The sequence below is a fragment of the Melospiza georgiana genome, chromosome 2 (assembly GCF_028018845.1).
Source record: "Melospiza georgiana isolate bMelGeo1 chromosome 2, bMelGeo1.pri, whole genome shotgun sequence".
Taxonomy (NCBI): Eukaryota; Metazoa; Chordata; class Aves; order Passeriformes; family Passerellidae; genus Melospiza; species Melospiza georgiana.
Genome location: NC_080431.1, coordinates 96,862,279 through 96,885,598, shown reverse-complemented (window position 1 = coordinate 96,885,598; position 23,320 = coordinate 96,862,279). Strand labels below are relative to the sequence as shown.

Below are 23,320 nucleotides of genomic sequence, written 5' to 3'. Positions count from 1 at the left end.
GAGTCACAGGACAAGTCAGGGCTCCCCACTGACAGAGGGCAGCATTAGATGGGATATTGGGAAGAAATTCTTCCCTGTGAGGGTGGTGAGGCCCTGGCACAGGTTGCCCAGAGCAGCTGTGGCTGCCCCATCCCTGGGACTATTCCAGGCCAGGTTGGGTAAGTCTGGGAGCAACCAGGTCTTGTGGAAGATGTCTCTGCCCATGGCAGGGTGATTGATATGAGGTGGGCTTTAAGGTCTGTTCAGCCCAAACAATCTTGTGATTCTGTGATTCAGAGCTAGGGACAGCACTGCTGCTGCTCAGGGATTTGCCCTGCAGGTAAATGACCCTTCTCCCAGTATGAGAAACTGTTCCCTTTTCACAGCCTTGTACTGGGAAGAGTTGTCATAGCTGTGGTAACCTTTCAGTAAATTAAAGTTACACTAGACAGAGCACAGAAGAAGATGCTGCAGGAACTGTCTTAGGTTGGAGCTTACAAAATGCAAAATCAGAATATTGTGAGCACTTGCTTATGTATACGCCTGAGAAACCAGGCACAGGAATAAGCGTAGAAGCAAGGTTCCCCTGGTGTGTAGCAGCTCACTGCCATTTTTCTAGGATCTCAAAATTAATTTCCAAGAATTTTTCCAAGGTGTGTTTGGTGTGTGTGTGTGTGTGTGTGTCCATGAAGCAAGGGGTTGTCTGAACTATCATCTGCTGATGTGTGGAAGTGTTGTTTCTGCATGGTCGTGTGGCAGCGCACTACTCTGTGCTGCACATAGGTGGGTAGGGGCTTGTATTTCCGACCCTTGCCTAAAAACAGAGCAGTTCCTTCCTTCAGAGATTGACCCATGCCAGTTCCTGGGACTTCCCTCTCTCTATCCCCACTGCAGAAAGCAACACCTGCCCTTCTGCCAAACCTGAGCAGGCTCCATATGTCCCCCATTCTCTCCTGTGCTCTCCTCATCCCTGACTGCCCTGCTTTCTATTTCCCATCTTCAGGAATCATCCCCTCTGCTCCCAGCTCCTCCTAGAGTCAGCACACAGGCTGACCAGGCTGTTACTGCGTTGGAAATGCCTCCTGCAGTACATCCACAGGGGATCACATGAGCACAAAATGGTTTGGGTTGTAAGGGACCTTAAAGGTCTTCTCATTCCACCCCACTGCCATGGGCAGGGACACCTTCCATTAATTCAGATTGCTCCAACCCCATCCAACCTAGCCTTGAACATTTCCAGGGATGGGGCAGCCACAGTTTCTCTGGGCAACCTGTGCCAGGGCCTCACCAGCCTCACATGGAAGAATTTCTTCCCAATACCTGATCTAACTCTGCCCTCTGTCCATGGGAAGCCATTCCCCCTTGTCCTGTCACTCCTTGCCCTTGTCCAAAAGTCCTCTTCAGCAATCTTGGAGTCTCTCATCTCTAATTAGATGTGAAAGAGAGAGAGGAAGAAATGAACATACATTTGTGAAAACATTTTAGCTGAAGCTGCAATAAGCTGGTCTGCTGAACTTGATTTGTTAGTAAATTTAGCCCAGTGCATTTGTTCATAATGTTGTGCACTCATCTCCTCAGTCCAATGTAATTGCAGATCTTGTGAGTAGGGTGAGTGATGGGTAAACAGATTATGGAGCCAGCATTGCAAGGGATGGGCTTTGGCCATCAGAAAGCAAAAGTGCTTATGGTATTCTCTGGAAAAATCAGGTTCTAATTAATTGGGTTTTTTCTAACCCAATTAATTTCTTATTAACTACTACTTAATATGTCTTGGAGTGTTTTCTGTTGCATCCCAGATTAAAAGGGTCCATTCTTCCAGAGGGAGAGTAAAGGATATCCCTAGAGAGTAGGCTCTAAGGTTCCCAGCAGCCACTTCCAGAGAGGAGAGAGCTTTGGTTTTAACACATCCAGAGAAAGTAACATTGTGGTTTTGCTGCAGTCAGCAGTTACCACAGTAAAAAAGAGCTCAGGGCAGAACTCCTCCCTCTCTACAACTCCCTGAAAGGAGGGTGGAGTCAGGTGGTGGTCAGGCTCTTCTCCCAGGTAACAAGCAACAGGATTAGAGGAAACTGCCTCGAGTTGTGCCAGGGGAGGTTTAGTTTGGATATAGGGAAAATTTCTTCTCCAAAAAGGTTGTTCAGGCTTGGCACAGGCTGCCCAGAGCAGTGTTGGAGTCCCCACCCATGGAGGGATTTAAAGGCCTTGTGGGTGTGGCACTTGGGGACATGGGTTGGTGCTGAGGGAGTGGTTGGACTTGATGGTCTGGCAAGGCTTTTCCAACCCAGAAAATTCCATTAAACTCTATGACAGACTCTGTAAACCACGCTGTGCAGAGTAAGGCTCTGCACAACCTGTGTGGCTTCCTCCTGTTTTTCCTTTAGAGTGGCTGGGACAAGGTTTAGCTTACAATCAGGTCAGAGCATACAAATGCAGCCTCTGTGGGTGCAGCTGTCCCAGGAATGCACGTCCCAGTGGCTGCCTGGGCCCTTTTTGGTGAGTCACAGGCGTGGTAGCTGTCCTGGGTGGTCTGTGGTGGAGGTTTGCTGCCCTGACCAGCTGTCATGCCAGAGTGCCTGACATCTCTCTCCCTCTCCATGCTCATATTTACAAGGGAATGGGATAAATTCCGTATTGATTCCTTCTGTTGCACTGTAAATTTTGCAAAAGATGATTAAATAGTGCAATAGCATCTGCGAGTGCCGAGGCTCAATATGTTCTGGGCCGGCGTATCGATCCTTCGTCTGACCGCAGCCAGTTCCACTCCCTGCCATGCCAGACCAGTAATTAAAATCCTATGAAACTGGGATTTAGAAACCAATCATATCCCAGCATCGAGGCATCCAGCATCCCACTGTGGTGAGAGCAATAAGAGTCCAAAGTGCCAGCACATTTCTGTCTGTGTTGAAGCACTTAGGAATAGTTTTCCCTTAGGACAGGGGAGTAAACAGATCCCTCTTGAAGTGTTTCTGGGACAAACTTGACAGTGACAACATGTTTGGAATGATATTAGGAGCTCTGCACACATGGGTATATGGAGAAAGGGTGATGGATATATAGGAAGAGTATGATTTTGTAGTTTCCTCTCTCTTACCTTACAAAACAAGAGTCAGGTGGATTGTTTTCACATGCAGTTGTCAAGTAGGCATAGACCAAATTACACTCAGGCTCCAATAATGCAAAAGTGAAAGGTGCACACATTTAAGACATTTTTAATTATTTCCATATTTCTTCTAGTTCAACTTTCCCATTTGCCATAGAATCAGAGAGCAGTTTTGGATTGGAAGTGACCTTCAGGCTCATGTTTTTACAAACCCTCACCATGGACAGGACACCTCTCAATAGATCAGGTTGCTCCAAGTTCTGTCCAGCCTGGCCTTGATCTTTATCACTTATGAGAACTCACTGTCTCAGGCTGACTTCCAGCTTCTCTTACGGCTCAGAGGTCCTAGCTTTCCTTCTTAAAGAAGGAGCTTCTTTTTTATTTTAAAAAATCCTTTTTTACCTGTGGGTTTTTTACATTTAATTTGCCAGAGCAAACACTTCATTTGGATTTTCTTCATTCACCCTGGGTTTGGAAGAATGATGGTATGGTTTCTCCCTTTACAAGAAGGTCCTAACTCTTCTTATGATAAGAACTTTAATAAATATCATGGGTTTCTTCAGTCTTTATATCCATGTTTCTGACAGTTACCTGCTGGTGGGCTGCTGCTTTATTTCAAGCAGGATCCATGTTTTCCCCTTGTAGTACAAAGCTCCTTGGCCATGGATTCTTTGCTGGATATTCTGGTGAGGAAGTTCGGCATGAACATGTGTCCCATTGCAGTGGAGTACTTAGGAGCTGAGGTTTGGAGAAAGCCTTTTGGTTTGTCCAAGGCTGAATTAAAGCTTGCACCTTGTCTTGGAAGCTTTCTGACTGCCAGAGCTCTTAGACTCTGGTTTCCACCAGTTTAACAATTTATTGGTGTTTTGCTCTTTATCCTTGTAGTCCCTGAGCTAGTTTTCTGTGTGTTGCAGTGCCCTTCAGTGTCTCAGAGGGGTGACCTTCATGCTGTATTTTCCCCGTTTGGTCAGGGCATTTCATTCATTTAATCCTGTGTCACTGGCTCATACTATTGCCTTTCTTACCTTCATTTTGTTTCCAGTCTTTAACAGCTGACCTCACCACTCCACCAGTGAGGCTCAGTCCTTACCTGCAGTCCAGTTTACATGCTGCTTCGACCAGTCTGCTCCTAAGCCTCTGTTCCAGCTTATACATCCTGGTCCTGAGACTATTGTGTCTGTCCAAGTACATAAAGATTTGTGTTCAGTCTGGTTCACAAGGTTTGGGAGCACTGGTTAAGCTGCACCTCCAAGAGGACCTCTCCTTGCTGGTTGCTACCTGCCCTTGTCAGCATCTGACCTTCATCTCAGACCTCTGGGTCTCTGGGTGTCTGGGTATCTGCTTTTCCATGTAAACTCTACCCCAGAAATCTCTAATTCTTAGTTAAGTCTAAATCCTTCCTTCACAGAATCACATCATGATTTGGAAGGGACCTCATCCAGTTCCAATCCCCTGCCATGGACAGGAACACTTTCCACTAGAACAGGTTGCTCTAAGAGCTTGTTTGCCCCTCTAGCTGGACAAATTTAGATTGGAAAGGCTTCTTGTGTTTTGAGAGTGAGGCCAAGGACCAAGGGAGCACAGATCTTGTTCTCTGGAGCTCTGTGAGGGCTGCTGCCAGCCCAGGACTGTGTGTTAGGCAGTGCTTGATGTGGTGGAACTGGAGCTGGTGCAGGTGCAGTGTGTGTGCCCAGGTGGACCATGAGACCAAGGGGATCTTGGCTTGTGTCACCAATAGAGTGGCCAGCAGGACCAGGACAGTGACTGATCCCTGTACCAGGCACTGGTGAAGTCACACCTCAGATCTTGGGGTTGGCTTTGTGCCCCTTATGGGAAAAAATGGAGGTTCAGGTGTGACCTTCTCAGTCTCTACTGCTACTCAAAAAGAGGTTGTAGCCAACAAGTGACAGTACAAGAAGAAGCGGCCTCAAGTTGCACCAGGGGAAGTTTAGGTTGAATATTAGAGGAAATTTCTTCCCTGAAAGTGTTGTCCAGCCCTGGCACAGGCTTCTCAGGGCAGTGGTGGAGTCCCCATCCCTGCAGGGACTTAACAGATGTGTAGTTGTTCCACGTGGGGACATCCTGATTTAGGGTGATGGCTGCTCACTGTGTCCACTTCCAGCACCCTCAGCAGCAACCACCATGGCTTTGGTACTTCCAGGCTCCTCTTTCTGAGATTTAGTGCTCTTCAACAGAAAAGAAGAGTTTATTTCCCACTCACTTTTGGGATATTGGATCCAGCAGAGTCTGCTGCAGGGAAAGGGATGCTCCCCAAGTCCCCTCAGTGTGCTGGAGCACAGGATGGGTCCAAGGCAGTGACCTAGGCAGAATGGATGCTCACAGGACCTGGTAAAAATCTTGAGATACTCCTGGGTGCAGTGCCATGAGGAGCAGAGAGAAGTGCCTTCAAGGTTCATCCTTGTTGACTGTACCCAGACCTTGCCTGTACCTGTCCTGCCAGGGGCCAAGTGTGCTCAGACCCTCCACTCAGGACAAGCTCAGTGCTGGGGTTCTATATTGGAGAGAATAGCTTTATACTGGAGAAAATGGCTTTATGCTGGGGAGAATGGCTTTGTACTGATTCAATGGTTTTATGCTGGAGAGAATGGCATCCCTATTCATGGCAGGAGGGTTGGAAATAAATGGTCTTTATGGTCTCTTTGAACTCAAACCAATCAGCAATTCTGTGATTCTATGAATGGTTTTATAGTGGGGAAAATTAATTCAAACTTCTCCTCAGTTTTATACTGGGGAGAGTGGCTTTATGCAGTGGCTGTATTATGTAGGTGGGGATTTGTATCTACTCTGAAATAACAAGTGATAGATAGGACAAGAGGAAATGGCCTCAAGTTGTTCCAGGGGAGTTTTACATTGGTTATGAGGAAAATTCCTTCCCTTGAAGGGTTGTCCAGCCCTGGCACAGGCTGCCCCAAGCAGTGGTGGAGTCCCCATCCCTGAAAGGGATGGCCATGTAGTTGTGGCACTTGGGGACATGGGTTAGTGGTGGCCTTGGCTGTGCTGGGGCTATGGTTGGACTCAATGGTGTCAGAGGACTTTTCATACCTAAAATGTTCTGTGATTCTATCCTTGTTGAATGGCTTTGTAGTGGGAGAATGGCTTTCCCTGACTTTGGTGACTGAAGCAGTGTAGTCTTCTGTGCCAGAGATTTGCACAAGCCCTCAGTTTCCACCTCCACCATATTGTACCTTCTGGACACCAGAGAAGGAAGATGGGAGACATTGAACATTTTGTCATCTTGTCTTTCCATAACACAGGTCACCCACAGGCCACTGCTGCTGCCCAGTGGCATCAGACAGGGACTGTGTCATGCCACTTCTCTGTCCCCACACCCACTGCTGGGAACAGCTCAGGATCCAAACACTCAGCCAGAGACTGCCTGTGGGTATGCCCAGGAGGAGGAGGTTTCACACCATCTGGCTGGGCTGTGAAACAAGGTCCTCAAGGGTCCTTTCCTTGTCCCAGTAATTGGGGCTTTCTCAAGCTGTGATCTGTCCACTCTTCAGAGCAGTGTCATTCTCTGGTTGTCCGTGTGAGTCTGCAGTGCCACTGTGTGCCCTGTCCTGTCTGTTGGAAGTGTGAACCTTGCTCTGGCTGCAGCAGGCTCAGATCTGCTAGTGTTCTGCTCTGACAGGATGGAGTGACAAGAGCAGAGTCTTGGGGCTGCCAAGGACAAGGGAACATCACTGGGATGTTTCTCCAGGTTCTGCCTGTGCCTTTTGGCATCCTCCTTTTCCCCCTGCCATTTCTCCCTCCTCCTGCCATCCCCATCCCTACACTGACAGCAGTGGGGGACCTAAGTACCAGTATTCGCTGCGTCGCCAGCTCTATTGACAGTTATCCAGAATCTGAAGGAATTCAAGACAAATTGTTAAGAGGATGGAGTTAATAAAATTTGAAAAATTGAGGCCTGTCACTCCACTAAACTTTTTTCGATCCCACTGACAGAAACATATTTCCCCAATGAGTGACCTTCTGCAGCTGCTGCAGCGCCACAATGCGGGGCGGGTGCAGGGAGAGACCCCCACGCTATTTATCAAATATTATCAGCCAGGGCCTTCTAATATGAGCATGGAGGGTGGGAGGAGGCCACGGGCTCATACAGCCTGAGGTGCTGCCCAGGTGTCCATCTCCAGCTACAGACAGCGAGTGGGAGGTGACAAATTGCCTTCTATTAAGTCGCGGAAGGTTGACGTCCCCTTGGATACTGCTGCAGCCTGTGGCACAGGGTGGGAGAGGGCAGGAGAGGAGGTGGGGATGTGGAGTGGGGTCAGCCAGGGCACTGACAGACCAGTGGCCACTTTTACCTTCTATTAGCAAGCCAAGTGATACTGTTATTTATGGCAGCATAATATTTTATTGCTGCCGGTACTCGAGGTTGGAATCGACCAGTTATAGGAGTCGAGTTCTATCAATTATTGCAGCAATTAGTCAAGTCGTCAAAGCCATTAACAGGGGGATTAGGCCAATATTGGAGAGCCATTATTGATAGATCCAGGGCAAAGCCAAACAAACCCTCCATCAGAAATGAAAGCACGCCTAGCCTCGAGTATGTCATCATTTGGAGAAGTCAGGAACGTGCCCCACTGGTCACTGACAGACCCAGGTGGGTTTGGGGGGGGGGGGGGGGGGGGATAGTGGGAGCACTGTCTCTTTAATGTCTGTGGAGCAGCCAGCCCCAGCAGTGTGTAATCTCACCTGTCGTGATCATGGTCTTTATTTGTGAAGACAAGGCTTGCCATAGAAATTAGTCCATGTCAAATGTTTATGGAGCACATTTTTCATTCTGTAAGCAAATATAGTTCCTTGATGCCAAAGCCTGGGAATGGCTAATCTCTGCGGCCCCGCTCCCACAGGGGCTCCCTTGCTTCATTCATCTGTTCTGATTGCTGCTTGCCCTTATTGAGCACTCCTGGTGCTTTACACTGTCTCATGGCACAGAAGCAGCTTGATCTGCCTCTGCCAAGGTACTCGTCTCACTCCCATGTTTTCAGCAGGGTCATAGAATGATTCAGACTGGAAGGGACATCAGTGGAGTCATCTGGACCGACTCCCTTGCTCAAGCAGGAGCACATTGCACAGAATTGAAGTGGAAGGATTGGAATAGAAGTCATCCCAGACCTGCTGAGCACAGTTATGGGGTCTTCCTCCACCAGATTGCTTTCCAAGGCTTGATGACTAGTGGGAGGGAGTTTGGGACCAATTTGAAGGTTCATTCTCATAAACTCTAGCAGTTAGGAGCTGCTGTGGGGTCATGGAGTGCACCAGTGTTAGTGACAAGTCTCTGCCTTAGAGACAGCTCCTGAGATAGTGAGAGTCAGAGATGAATCCTGAGACCTTGTTTGCCCCTCTGGCTATTGCCATTACCCCTGTCTCCTGATATCATTGAGTTTCCCTCCCTGTACTTCCCATCACTGCAACTGGACCAGTTTGACATGGAATTCTCTTCTGCAACCCAGTGTATATAGGAGGGAGAGCTCTCTCCATGTGTGTGTGTTTCTGTGGGGTGCCCATCCAACTCAGTCTAGCTCAGTCTTTGAGGTTTGTTGGTTTTGGGGTTTTTTTAATTATACTGCAAGGAAGGGTGTGATTTTCCCCCAGAAGTGCTCCAGGGGCTCGGTGGAGCAGCTGGTCCACAGGCAACAGCCAGCTCCAGCTTCAGCTGCAGCTGGCACAGGCAGCATATCCAATTGAAGCTGTAATGGTCCCATGTGGCTCCCACAGGACTGAGAGTGGGTGCTTTTGTGAGACTGTATTTCCTTCTGGTGACCATGTGCTCTCATCCCTGCACAGCAGCTCTTCACTGACAGGCCAGCTGTTAGCAGTGACAATCCCTTTTCTTCCTCCCTGGAGATCCATGCTTGTAACTGCTGCTTGTACATTCTGTCTTTCTGATCCAGACACCCTCCAGAGCAAAGGTTAGGAGGGGACACAGAGGGATGTGCTTCCTGCTCCTTCTTTCCCAACACTGAACTCTGAGCTCCTGATCTTACTTATTTCTTGTGCTGTCAGGTGCCAACCCTCTGCAGAAGAATGAAATGGGACACACACCCCTGGATTACGCCCGTGAAGGGGAGGTCATGAACCTTCTGAGAGCATCCGAGGCAAAGGTGAGCCTGAGATTCTGGCCAGTTTGGGTTTCCTTTCCCACTACAAGAACAACTTCAAAGATGTCGTGTGAATGTGGCATGTGGGGACATGGGTTAGTGGTGGCCTTGGCAGTGCTGGGTGAGCAGCTGGATTTGATGATCTGAAAGCACTTTTCCAACCCAAATCATTGTATGATTATATGATTTTAGGGTGCAGGCAATGGAAGGCCACCTTAGCACCCCTACAGCTCCATCCTTTTCCAAAAGAAGTCTGTAAAAATTAACAATTTAATGCATAAGGAAAAGCATCCACTTCTGTAGTATTTTAACTGTGGCTGTGCCCACCTCTTCCAAGTTACCATTTCTCACTCAGGAGTGACCTGCCCAGGCCCAGTAATGATGCTCTGTAACCCCTGGATGCAGTAAAATCCAGAGCCTGTTTTTACTGTATTTTCTGAAACTGTCTGTCGATCAGGCTGGGCTGAGAATCAGAGTCCAGCTATGCCCGGGGATCCAGGTATTCATGTACACCAATCTAAGGTAGAAGGCACCCATTTCCATGGTGGGATCTCATGCCTTCAGCCTCCATGTCCCATTTTTTTTAAAGAAGGAAAAGAAACACATTTGCCATCATGGTTCCAGTAAAAATGCCAGGAATCAGTACATTTATGGCGGTGGGCTACTAGATAATGAGGGATCTGCAGCTAGATCTCAGGGATTTAAAATTCCTGGGCAGAGGCCTTGTTCAGTGAATTATGGTAGGAGAGGCCATCACAGCAGTGGCTGCCTCATCCCTGGAAGTGTTCAAGGCCAGATTGGATGGGGTTTGGAGCAACCTGGTCTAGTAGAAGGTGTCTCTGCCCATGGGAGGGGTTGGAACTGGGTGAGTTTAAGCATCACTTCCAACCCAACCCCTTCTGTGATGCCTTTTGAGCATCATCTCTCCAAGCAGCACAGATCAGCTGGGGCAGGGCACTCCCAGATAAGGGGCATTCCCTTGTCACCAGACCACAAGAGCAGGAGCTGAGGCACAAGGGGACCAAGTTTGTTCCTGGCTGCAAAGTTCCTCTGACATTGTGTACCTCAGTGTTTGTTTTATGGGTTTGGAATTTAAACTTGCATGCTGTAAACCTGAGGCTAAGAACTTACCACAAGTGGAGGATGAAGGTAATTAAAAACTGTGTCAATTAGTGCACTGAGGAGGTATTACCGTGAAATAAACCTGCCAGGTGTCAACTGCTGCACTGTCTGTGCTCTCCTCTTAAAGTCAGCACTCAGGCAGGAGTTCAAAACCACATTCCCCTGTGCTAAATAAACCTCTGTCCTTAGTAGGGACAGACTGATCTTTCCTCTGGGGCTCTCTGTACTCCTTCCTGGCAAAGGAAATGCTACCATGGCTGTCCTCTCTGGTCCTGATGGCTGCTTTTGTAGCCAGTATGTGGTAACTGTGGCAGCTCTGAGAGGTTTTCATAAAATCATGAAGGAAGAAACCTTAAAGTTCATCTCATTCCACTCCACTGCCATGGGCAGGGATACCTTCACTAGACTTGGCTGCTCCAAGCCCCATCCAATGTGGCCTTGAACACTTCCAGGCATGGAACAGCCATAGCTTCTATAGGCAATCTGTGTCAGGGCCTCACCATCCTCACAGAGAAGAATTTCTTCCCAATATCCTATCTAATCCCGCCCTCTGTCTTCCAGGAGAAACCATTCCACCTTGTCCTATCCCTCCACACCCTTATTCAGTCACTCTCCAACTCTCTTGGGACCCTTTAGGCCCTGGCAGGGGCTCTAAAGTCTCCCTGGAGCCTGCCCTTCTCTGGGTATGCACCCCTAGCTCTCAGCCTGTCTCCAGAGCAGAGGTGATCCAGCCCTTGGAGTACCTCCATGTTCATCAGCTTCATTATCCATTATCCCTCCAGCATCCCTCCCAAGCATGGCTGCATTTATGAGAAAACACTTCAAGGGAAGAGGTTCATGAGCACAGCACCAGCAGAACCAAACCTTGGCATAAAACCTGCAAAGAGTGACAGTGTCTTTCACTTTATAGGAAAAAGAATTTGAAATACTGAAGGAAAACAGGATTTAAACTGATCAGCCCAGATGATGTCAGGGACATGTGCTAAGCTGTGATAGCTTTGTGGAGGTCTGGAGAGGGGTTCTTCCATAGGGAGGGCCAAACAAATCTTGAGGTAATTCTTGTGGGTTTAAGAGAGGTTAAAATGAGCTTTCACCGCTCCAAACTCCACATAGAAGGTTGTGGCCAGATTAACCAACAGCCAGCTTTTAAATAACCAAGAGAGACATTTTTCTCATGAAATGTGCTTAAACCAGCAACCTGAGAATGTTCAGGATGGAAAAAGAAGCACGTGAGTCACAGCTGGAGGCTTGTTTTCTTGGAAAGGCCTATCAAAGGGGATGACTAGGATTAAGTGAGCCAGCTTCTGGTCAGGAGGTCTCACACTGCTGCTTCCAGAAGGGAAAGGGCAACTCTATGCTCTTCCTAGCTGAAATATTCCTTAAAAATCCTTCATCAGACTCTGATGAAGACAGGGGAGGTCACCAGATTGGTCTGATAGGGTGCAAAGAGGATCTGAATGGCAAAGACAGACTTGCAAGAGCCAAGCTCAGTCCAGGCACTGCTATCCCTCTAGGGACAGAGGAAAGACACCATTTTCAAGTGTTTTTCCTCCCTTTTAGTCATAGATACAGAAGTGCTTATTTTAATTTCTTCAGACTGTTTAGCACTGGAAACCAACTGAGGAGTCCTCAACACTAGGCAAGTGTGGTCTAAGCTCAGGAAAAGCACACACAGAGTTCTGGTTTGTTTTTTTGTTTTTTTTTTTTTTTAAGAATAAAGGAAATCAAAATAAATTAAAAATACATATGAAAACTCCTTGTTATTCTGTCACAAGGATATGTAAATAAAATCTATGGGATATGTCCATCCCGTAATAGTTCTGCCTATTCATTCTCTAGCAGTGATTAAAATGAGCAATAAATTCTCAAAGACTCTCAGTGGAATGTGGCTGCTGGGGAGGATGAAACCCCGGGAGCACCAGTTTCCCCCCAGCTGAATATTCATCACAGGCTGGCTTGGCAGTCTGCTGGTTTATATACAAGTACAATCATCTTCCTCAGGAACAGCTCCAGAGATATATTTCCTTTCTCTCCTTCAACTATTACTTAAGCATAAAAACCAAGCAAGTTTCAAACTGTTCAGGGCAGGTTTCCTTATTGGTGCTGGGCTCAAGAGAGCATTTACCCCAGCAGATAATTCTACCCCTCCTGCTCTTAAAGAGTTCAGTTATTTTATTCTCCACTTTTCTTGCTTAAAACAACATGTACTGGCAGTCCAGAAGCCCCCTGTGTCCTGGGCTGATCCCACAGCATGGGCAGCAGGTGAGTGGGGATTTTGCCCCTCTGCTCCACTCAGGTGAGATCCCACCTGCAGAGCTGCCTCCAGCTCTGGGGTCCAACATCAGAAGGACATGGAGCTGCTGGAGCAAATCCAGAGGAGGCCACAGAAATGCTCTGAGAACTGGAGCCCCTCTGCTCTGGAGACAGGCTGGGAGAACCGGGGGTGTTCAGCCTGGAGAGGAGAAGTTCCAGGGAGACCTTAGACCTCCTGCCAGTCCCTAAAGGAGCTGCAAGAGAGCTGGAGAGGGACTTTGGACAGGGACCTGGGGAGACAGGACAAGGGGGAATGGTTTCACACTGCCAGAGGGCAGGGTTAGATGGCACATTGGGAAGAAATTCTTCCCTGTGAGGGTAATGAGGCTCTTGACACAGATTGTGCAGAGAAGCTGTGGCTGCCCCATTCCTGGAAGTGTTCAAGGCCAGGTTGGATGGGGCTTGGAGCAACCAGGTCTAAGTGGAAGGTGTCCCTGCCCATGGCAAAGGGGTTGGAATGGGATGGTCTGTAAGGTTTCTTAAAATCATCCTTCTGTGACTCCATGACTGCCATGCCCACCCCAGTAATAGGCAGACAACTGTTATCACCTGCCAAAGCACAGACTGAGTCCTTCTCTTTTTAAAAATTAAGATTTCTGATCTTTTGGCCTTGCATCAGGAGAACTTCTTAACCCAGTTGAGTGCAGAAGTCTGGTTGCCTCCAACATGAGAGCAGAGCAGTGCTCCCTGCATGGCTCTCCAAGCAGGTAGCGCCACTGTGCTCCACTTAAGTGCTGATGCTGAGCCAGGCAGGGGTCATCAGGACAATGAAAGATCAGCTGCCAGAGGGTGGGGACACAATGCCCACCAACACCATTGCACACCACAAAGTGAGAAGGTGGGAACAGCTGGATGTGTATGGAGAGGGGAGCAGATGAGAGAGCAGTAGAAGTTTGTGTCTTATGTAAAGTCCAGGATTAGTGGGGCTTTTTCTTGGAGGTTCTGTCACCAATGCATCTAAAATATGTTTTTCTTGCTGGGTTTTCTTGTCCCAGTGTCCCCTGTACAGTGCAAGCTAAGGCAGATGCTCAGGATGCTCCAGGCCAGCTGCATGACCCAGCCAGGAGCTGTGTTTTCACTTCTGGCCCACTGAGTAGCTGCCATGAGTGCAGGGCTCTCCAGAACAGCTCCTGAGCAGAAAGTGGTACTTGTGCACAGGACTTGTACTGTGTCAGCTCTCCAAGGACAGAGGGAGAGGGCATTGCAGAGGATGCCTTCTCTTCCTGCACATCTTACCCACTCTCCATAAACCCATGGGAATTGTTGGGTGTCCTAACATCACTGATCACATTCCTGCATCTTCCAAAAGGCCAGAGAGGAGGGAGAGAGAGAGAAAAGATTTGTCAGGATCCTACAGACACAGACATATGGTGAGGTTGTACCCAGTGCCAGGGGGATCAGCACAGGCAGGATGTCTGTCCCAGAGCTGCTCCACTGGGATCTGCAGGGAAGTTATTGCTCTGTGTGAGGATCAGGGCTCATGGCATCTCTGTTACACGTGAGACTGATAGCACTGGCCAAAATTGGATTGTTCACTATTTATTATTTTTTAACTTCTGTCAGAATCGCTGCTAGCCCAGGAGATGTCAGCAGCCTGGCTGGGGGTTATCCACTCCAGCTCCAGCAGCTGGATCCTGCTGCAGCTTTGGAACCTGCCTTCTGGCTTTGCTGAGGGTGTTTCCCCTTAGTGAGATGGATTCAATGACAGGGACTGTTCTGTGGGTGCAGTTATTCACTTGGCAAATCCCATGGGATCTTTGTGTTCTGTCTTCATCTGAGTCTGGCTTTGGGGGATGGATCTTCCCCAGGCAGCAGTCTCACTTGGGAATGTCCATGCTCAGGTTGTGGCAGGAAGAGTGCTCAGCAGCCTTTCTAAAGATCTTAGAATCACAGGTTTTGGGTTGGAAGGGACTTTACAGCTCACCTAATTTCACCCCCCTGCTGTGGGCAGGGTCACCTTTCACTAGACCAAGTTGATCCAGGCCCCATCCAACCTTGCCTTGGACACTGCCTGGGATGGTGCAGCCACAGCTGCTCTGGGCAATCTGTGCCAGAGCCTTACCACCCTCACAGGAAATAATTTCTTCCCAATATCCCATCTAATCCTCAATGGGAAGCCATTCCCCCTTGTCCTGTCACTCCATGCCCTTGTCCAAAGTCCCTCTTCAGCTCTCTTGGATGTAAGGCACAGTGATACTCTGCCATCCCTGCAGGATCTGGTTGGAGTCTTTGAACAGGAAATGATTGGAGGGTAGGAAGACAAATCTAGGTAGAGCAGTCCCAAAATAAATAGCACCTAATGGTTGAGAGCTGTTGAGCAGTGCCATTGTTCCCTCTTTGTCACCAGTACAGAGGTAGCACAGGGTCTGGTTTCCCATCAGCAGAGCAGGATCTCTATTCCCACTCACCCCAACTTCCATCCCATGACAGATTCAGAAATTTCCTCTTGCTAGGGCTGGAGCATCCAGACCAAACTGCATGTGCCCTGGGGATGCTCTGGCTCCATGTCAGAGGGATCCCCATACAGGGCTCTGACATCTGTGTGTGACCCAGTGCTCTGTCAAGTCTCTGATCCCTGTTTTCTTCCCTCCACAGTTCCAGGAGGAGCAGCGCAGGAGGGAGGTGGAGGAGCGGCGGAGATTCCCACTGGAGCAGCGGCTGAAGGAGCACATCATCGGTCAGGAGAATGCCATAGCCACAGTGGGGGCAGGTAGGACCCTTCACACACTGCCAGCTCTGCCCTCCACACCTGCTCCACAGGGGAGAAAGCTGTTGCCTCAAGCCTTGATCTGAGGCTGCCTCTGGGCAGCCTTGCAAGGTTGCTGGGGAATTCACAGTGGATGTCCCATCCATGGAAGTGTTTAAAGCCAGGTTGGATGGGACTTCAAGCAATATGGGAGGTGTCCCTGCCCATGGCAGAGAGTTGGAATGAGATGAGCTTCCTCCCAACACAAACCATTCTGTCATTCCATGTAATCAAGGCTCTGGCAATCTGGGCTGGGTTTGATTTGCCAGTCCAAAGCCTCTGGATCCTGTCAATAATTCCTGATCCATCCGTGCATCCCAGTTAATTCCTGAAAATGGGACAGCAAAATAAGAGCTGTTGAGGCCAGGGCAGAATCACAAGGAGCGTGCTGTCAGAAACACAAACCCTTTGCCTTTAGTTAACAAAGAGGAGCCCAGTGTGGGCTGGGAGCTGAGAAGGAGCCGGGAAGGAGCTGGGAAGGAGTCTACACTCCTGGAAAAACAACAGCCACCCTGTGTGTTCAGAGAACGGCTGTGCCTGGGGGCAGCAGCCCGGCTAATTGGGGAGCTGTGATTAATGGGCAGTGCCTGTTCCTGACACAGGTGGCGTTTCTGCGCATTAACGTCCTTGCCTTTATGGAGGTTTTTCTTATTGAATTATAGGGAATGTGCTTGATACCCCTACAGCCTCAGGATATTGGACCAAAAGGTAGTGGGAGACTCTCTGTCCCCTCCTCCCCCCCCTTCCCTTCTGTCCAGTTTTTCTTTTCATTTTCTTTTCTTTTTGTTTTCTGTCCAGAAGGATGAATTTTAAGACAGGACTTTCTCTCTCAAGCACTTCCTCTCTATCTTTGCTATTTATTTTGTGCCCAGCTGGTTTTCCTGCTGCTTTGTGGACCCTGCATCCCTCCACTCTGCTCTCACCGCTGCCATTTGCTGGTGAGCAGACCTGCCACACACCACATCTTCAGATCCACCAAGCCTGCCTGATATGTTTAATTTATAACTGGTGCCTTAATTGAATAATTGGATTTAATCCGTCACTCGGTGCATGATCCAAACAGTCTCCAGAGGGGCTTAGCCAGAATACAAAGGGAACGTGTGATCTGGGGTTAGAAACACAAGGTCTGGAGCAATGGGGATAGAATGGAGTCACAGAATTATGGAATAATTTAGAAAAACCCTCTAAGATCACCAAGTCCAGCTGTTATCCCAGCAACCCTCTGCAAGGGGATGCACCAGGAATCAGCCACACGGCAGCCACAGCCCCAACACCATGGCATCACTGCCAGAGGGAAAATCCTTCCCCATTGCCTCCATAGGATATATCCAAGCCCTGCAGCACTCTTTTCTGATATGTGGAGCAGGACAGGACTGGGAGAAGGTGGATGATGGTTAACTGATTGTGACTGGGCATCTCCCAGCATGCAAGATTTCTCCTGGTGCCTGACTGGTTGATAGTGGGAGGCAGCTTGGCCACCCCCTCGACTGAACTGTAGATGTTCAATTCATCTTAACAAAATCCCCATTAAATATTCCATCTCCTGACATCAGAAACAGGCAGGTCATTGCTGCCATCTCAGGAACTGCTGGGGTTCTCTAACTGGTACATACAAATGAGCAGCTAAAAGGCTTAGGGTTGTGTTTCCAGGCACTTCCATAAATGGTTGAGCTCTGGATCTGATTAGGGCTACTTTGCCTTTTCACTGGAAGATGAGGAGGCAGAAGGGATCAGCAACATCTCCTCTCTGAAGTTATAAGCTAAAGGAGGCATTTTTCCCAAATATACATACATATATATATATATATATATATATATATATATATATATATATATGCGCATGTACTTTTTTTTTGGTCTAGTATCCTAAATATTATGCCAGGTAAAGAATATATTTTTTATATGGATATACCATGTTGCTGGTCAGTACTCACTTAGAAGTAGGGTGGTTCAAACCTACCACTTCCCCTTTTCAGGGGGAATAAACCTTGAGGGTTGAAGCAATCTGTTCCAGCTCTTCCTGAAGTTGAATAAGGACCGAGGAAGGAAAAGTGTTGTTTATTTTTCAAGATTTTGAAGAAAGGGTAGTGCAGGAAAATCGATGTTTTAATGATAAAATCCCCAATTTTAGCAGCTATGATATTGAAAATCAGTCAGTGTTTCAAAACTGTAGGGAAATGGATGAGAAGGACTATCATCCTGCTCTGGTCCAAAGGAAACTGGGGTTATTTTGGACAATATAGGATCCTTTATGAGGGCTGTTTTTTGATGTGTGTTGCTGCCTGCAGGTCAGGTGAAACTTTGCAAGGACACAGCTTTGATCTAATTTGGGGTTCCATAAGCCTGAGCCACCAGCAGCAGGGCTGGAAGAGAGCTTCTTTGGGAATGCTGCAGACCCTGGAGCATCAGTGCAGTACCTGGATGGAAGCAGTGATCCCAGGATGGGTTTGGCCCCAGAGCCTTCGCCCTGCAGTACCCCAAACCCGGACAGGCCGAGGAGCCCCGCAGAATGAATTGATTTGATAAATGGACATTTATTACACTCACAAATTGGCTGAAACCAATTTCAGTCACATCAAGTGCTGATAACTGCTGGGGTATTGATTTGTGTAAAGTAATACAGTGAATTTATCAGTTCAATAGCGGGCTGAAGGGCCTCTTGGAGACACAGGGCTGCAGTCACACTGTTACAGATGGACGAAATAAAGCGAGAGCACGGCAGCAATGCCAGGAACAGCTCTGCAGAAGAAGGCCCCAGCGTCATCATCATCAGGCTCTTGTTTTGGACATTGGGGCTGAGTGTCATAATGAGATTTCAGCACAGCAGTGTGACCTCCCTCCTGGTATTTATTTATTTATTTATTTATTTATTTATGCCAGGAGGAAGGAAGGGGGCAGCTTTCCCAGAGGCAGAGCATGGATTTCATGCTTGGGTGACAATGAAGAGCCGTCAGCGTGGCCAGCAGCTGCTTTGGCAGTGCAGACTCCAAGGAGAGGAGTGCTTCTGTGGCTTTCCTAGCTGAAATTTTCATCCTTGGAACTGGTACTGATGTTCTACTTTGGCCCAGGATGGGGCTTCTGTTCCTACTGCTGAAGCTGAACACTGCACTGAACAGCCTGAGAGAGCCTCCTCCAGCCCCAGTGGTAGAACCTAGGGACTGGTGTCCCTTCCCTAGGGATATCCAGATTTTTTAAGTTTTTCCAAACTTCAAGAGTGCTGTGTGGTGGAATAGCTCATCATTTTCAGGCTGCTTGTAGAAAAGCATTTACACCTCTTCACCCTGTTGATCTAATTAAGCTGCTGACTAGTGAGGGTGGAACAGTTTGGCTTAGAAGAGTCCTTAAAGCCCATCTCATTCCAACCCCCTGACATGGACAGGGACACCTTCCATTAGACCAGGTCACTCTAAGCCCAGTTCCAGTCTGGCCGTCCAGGCACAACTTTTCTTGCCAACCTGTCCCAGTGCCTCACTAGCCTCATAGGAAAAAATTTCTTCCTAAATATGATGCTCAGCATCTTCTGACAGAGATCACGTGCTGAATCTAAGCTCTGACTTTATGGCAGTTTTTTAAGGGATGCTTTATATCCCTGGAGCTGCTTTGAGTATTTATCCATAAACTCTGGCATCCTGCTGCAGAGGGGAGGGGAAGAAGGCAGCACTTAACCCCACTGTCTTTGGACCCTGAACGTGCTTGACCCTGTGAGTGGTCACTCCATGCCCCAAAGCAGAAGTTTATTACTTTTATTACCATTATTATCTTAGCTGAGATAGCTGCAGGAATTATTGGTGGTTGTGTTACTCCCCATCAGTTTTTATGAAATTTCTCACCCCAGGTGTTTGACCCCTCGTTCATTGCTGTAAAGGGTTGAGAAGGAACATATGCAGTGCTGGGAAGGGCACACAGAGGGATGCAGCACAGACCCTTCCCTGCACCTCCCTGTCAGGTGGCTGATTCCAGGGATGACATGGCCAGGGAGCAGCTGAAGGACAGGATGGGATTCCCACCAGTCTTTGCCCAGGATTTTGAACAGAACCAGATTGCTGGCTGCAGCCAAGCTGGTCTGTCATGCTGATATGCCCAGGCAGGGTGAGATGGAGCCAGGCACCAGCCAGTGCTGCATCTGGCCTTGGCCCAAGCTAATTAGGCCTTGGCAGGAGTCAGGACTCATCAGCATGGCCAGGGGGACAGGTAATGCATCTGTCTGTGTCCAGGCAGGGAATGGCAAGTCCTTGAGGAAGTGAGGTTCAGCTCCCACTAAATTCACAATCCCAGCACTCAATCCCATTTCTGAAGGGGTTGGAACTGTGGTCTTTAAGGTCCCTTCCTACCCACACTCTTCTACAATTACATGATACTGCATGCCTTGGATTTAAGGTTAAATTGGGGATTTTTTTTGATGTTTGGACAGGGATGCAAACCTTCATCTTCATCCTGAGCTACCACTGCCTTTTGGGAGGCCCTTCTGAATTTCCCTGCAGACTTTACAGGGATTAGGAATTCAGTCCCACTCTCTTCCTAAGTGGCTGCAGTGGTTAATCACCTTTGTTATTAAAACTGTTCTGCTTTATTTGTAGTTTGATCCTCTTGCTACAGCCCCTGGAGCACCTTAATTTTCTCTGTCGCTGAGCAAGTTCAGTGCCTTCTTGGGGAGATACTTAATGACTGTGGTCAGGTCGCTCCTCACACCCCTCATCATTAACCTCAGCTCATTGATTTGTTCTTGTATTGAGGCTTTGCTCACTGAATCTGCTGGCTCCCCTGCTACCTGAGTCTCCTGGAATACAAGCATGGACTCTGAGGAGCGAGGTTTCATGCAGGTCTTGCAGCTCCAAATTCCCATGAGACCCCTCCAGGCATCTCTAAACTCCAGCTGCTGGAATATATGACTTGAGCTGCTGCTGTTTAACATCTTCCCAGTGTGTCCCTGCTGGCACAGGCAGCATTTCCATGTCAGGCTGTAGCCTGTGACATTCCATTTCTTATTATTTGCAAAATGGAAATATTGTTTAAATATTTTTATATGCAAATCTTTTTTGCGCAAAATGGCACTATTTATTTCCCATGTCAGTTTCTTCTCCTGTGCAGGAAGGACTCGTGGCATGCCATGCCTAGGATGCCTTTTTTTAGGTACCTTCTATTTACCACACCCCATCAAGAAAAGGGTTTTATGGGCTGACTTTGAGATTGAATTTAAGAATTCTGCAGTTTTCAAAGCCACTCTTGTGCCCTTCTGCCAGCTCAGGGAAGAAAACAAACCCACAGCTCCCCACAGAGCCAGCTAGTGCCTCATTCAAGGGAGACACAGGACTGAGGCACAAGGACAGAGGCTGAGGCCCAGGATAGTGGCCAGAAGAAGAGGAGGAAGCTGTGTTTTCAGGGTGACAGTGACAAAGAGAAGTGGGTTTATTCTTTCTTGGCTTTATTCCTGTTTTTGCTGTGGACACCACTGAAAGGCAGCAGAGGCTGAGCTTTGCCATGCCTGTGTGCAGCAGCATTCCAAGAGCTTTAAGCCACAGCTCTCTGTGTTTTCCTTCTGCTCATCCCACCTCCAGTGCTATTGTTTTTCCCCACTACTTTCAAATTCCTTGTCAGTTACAATTTTTGGGCATCTTGCTGTTTTCATGCCCTGCTTCCTCATGTGCCATATTTTGGGTTTGGCTGCATCTGGGGGTGCCATGTGCCACTCATGAGACCTTGCTGGGTCTGAGAGGTGCTGAGACTGTACACAGTGCATGTTCTCTTTTGCAAAACACCTTACAAGATTTACAGGCTGTATTGAAATACTGCAGATAAAGCAGAAAGGCTGGGATGTCAGTTAATCTCTCACACTGAACTGGAAGCTGGTCTGATCCAGGGAAACCACTTCTCTGTTCCAGAGACCACATCCAGCCAGCAGAGGATGAGATTTGATCTTTTGGCCTCAAAAGCAGTTTCTCCTCCTTCAAATAAGCCCAGTGCAATGATGTTACAGGTCACAGAGCCTGAGGCTGCTCTGGGGGGCTGGAGAGTACCTTGGGGAGCTGTGGGCACCCATGGGGATAGGAGCTATCACCCACTCTGCACAGCAGATCCATGTCTGTCCTGAAGAAGGACTGTACTGGTCAGACTGGGAGTTTGGGAAGGAATCAGAGCTCTTGCCTTTTGTAAAATTTTCCACTGGTATCTCACCCAGGATGCACTTGGATGCCACTGTCCAGGGAGGCACTGAGATAATCACCACACTTTTCCCAATCCTTGCACCAATTCAGAGCATTTGTGACCTTCAGCCACCTCTTTCTTCCCATTCCATGCCAGAAATAACCTATAAACCTCTTCAAAACTGATGGTTTTTCCTCACAGAAAGGTTGCACTTGGGAGCTGGCGAGGCAGAGCGCCTCTCCATCCCTCTGTCCATCCATCCATCCTTGTCCCCCCCCTCCACCATCTCCCTGGCAACGCTGAGTGCACATCCTGGAAAACTTTATCCGAAATCTGCTCTGGGCAGCTTTCCAAATCCATGCTAACCTTATTAGGTGTCTCTGGGGCCTTGGCTAGCTAATCAAATTAGAGAGCGCTAATGGCAGGGAGGACTGGGAGTGGGTAGAGAGCAGTAAAACATAGTGTATACTTAGTGATAATTACACTTGCTTTGTGGCATTGATTTATATGCTTCCCCCCTCCTCTTTTTTTGTTTTCATTGTCTTCAAATGCAGCGATTCGGAGGAAGGAAAATGGCTGGTATGATGAGGAGCACCCGCTGGTGTTTCTTTTCTTGGGATCATCTGGAATAGGTAACATTTGGGTTGTGGGGAGGGGGATGGAGAGCCCTGAGGAGAGGGGGTAGAAGCTGTTGCAGGGCTGCAGGGTCTGAATGAAATACCAGTTAAACACACTGTCGTCTTTGAGCGGGTCACCCATCCTCCAGCAGGGTGACCCCAGCTGGACACCAGCACACACAGGCACATCCAGCCTCATGCTGAGTTATCCCACAGGACAGCCCCCCTCCAAGTCTCAAAAAGGAGCAGTTTTCAGAGTAAAAGTATTACTCTAACAACTTTCTGGTGAAAACCCCTCTATTCCAATGGGAATGGTGGGATAATAGTAAAAATTTGCTGCCTGCAAACTGAATCTCTGCTCATTTGCTCCTGTGGGCACAGATTGCTTTGGAATGACAGGATTTTATTGACACCGATAAGATTTGTCCTCCAGCCCAATCAAATGCCACATGACAGCTGATCAGTTCATGAAATGGTCCAAATGACTTTTAGTTGTGGAAAAAATCCCCAACAAAACAGCTTCAAAGTAACTGATCTGTGACATTTGGAACAACCTCAGGGCTTCTCCTGCCTCCACTGCCTCCCAAAGGGCTCCAGAAGGTGCTGATGCTCCAGTGCTGGAGGGGTTAAAGGGGCACAGGTGAGATTTTGCTCCTGCTGCAGAACAGTACCAGGCCCAGCATTAACTCCAAATAAGTTGCTATAAAGCTGTATAAAATCAGGACAAAATATTTTTGATACTTCATTGCCCTGCTGAATCTAAAGATTCAGGGATGTAAACTTCCATGGGGGGTTTTCTTTTCTTTTCTTTTCTTTTCTTTTCTTTTCTTTTCTTTTCTTTTCTTTTCTTTTCTTTTCTTTTCTTTTCTTTTCTTTTCTTTTCTTTTCTTTTCTTTTCTTTTCTTTTCTTTTCTTTTCTTTTCTTTTCTTTTCTTTTCTTTTCTTTTCTTTTCTTTTCTTTTCTTTTTTCTTTTTTCTTTTCTTTTCTTTTCTTTTCTTTTCTTTTCTTTTCTTTTCTTTTCTTTTCTTTTCTTTTCTTTTCTTTTCTTTTTTCTTTTTTCTTTTCTTTTCTTTTCTTTTCTTTTCTTTTCTTTTCTTTTCTTTTCTTTTCTTTTCTTTTCTTTTCTTTTCTTTTCTTTTCTTTTCTTTTCTTTTCTTTCTTCTCTTCTCTCTTTTC

At 47.7% G+C, this 23,320-nt stretch overlaps 1 protein-coding gene across 1 annotated transcript in view; it reads left to right on the top strand.

The window, feature by feature from the left end:
- The window catches only part of CLPB (ClpB family mitochondrial disaggregase), a 73,821-nt gene that overhangs the window by 36,551 nt on the left and 13,950 nt on the right, over positions 1 to 23,320 (top strand). Inside the window, exons 6-8 of the mRNA XM_058045770.1 lie at positions 9,110 to 9,207; positions 15,235 to 15,349; positions 22,081 to 22,158. Of these exons, the coding sequence (XP_057901753.1) occupies positions 9,110 to 9,207; positions 15,235 to 15,349; positions 22,081 to 22,158 (291 nt within the window). The remainder of the gene's footprint in view (positions 1 to 9,109; positions 9,208 to 15,234; positions 15,350 to 22,080; positions 22,159 to 23,320) is intronic.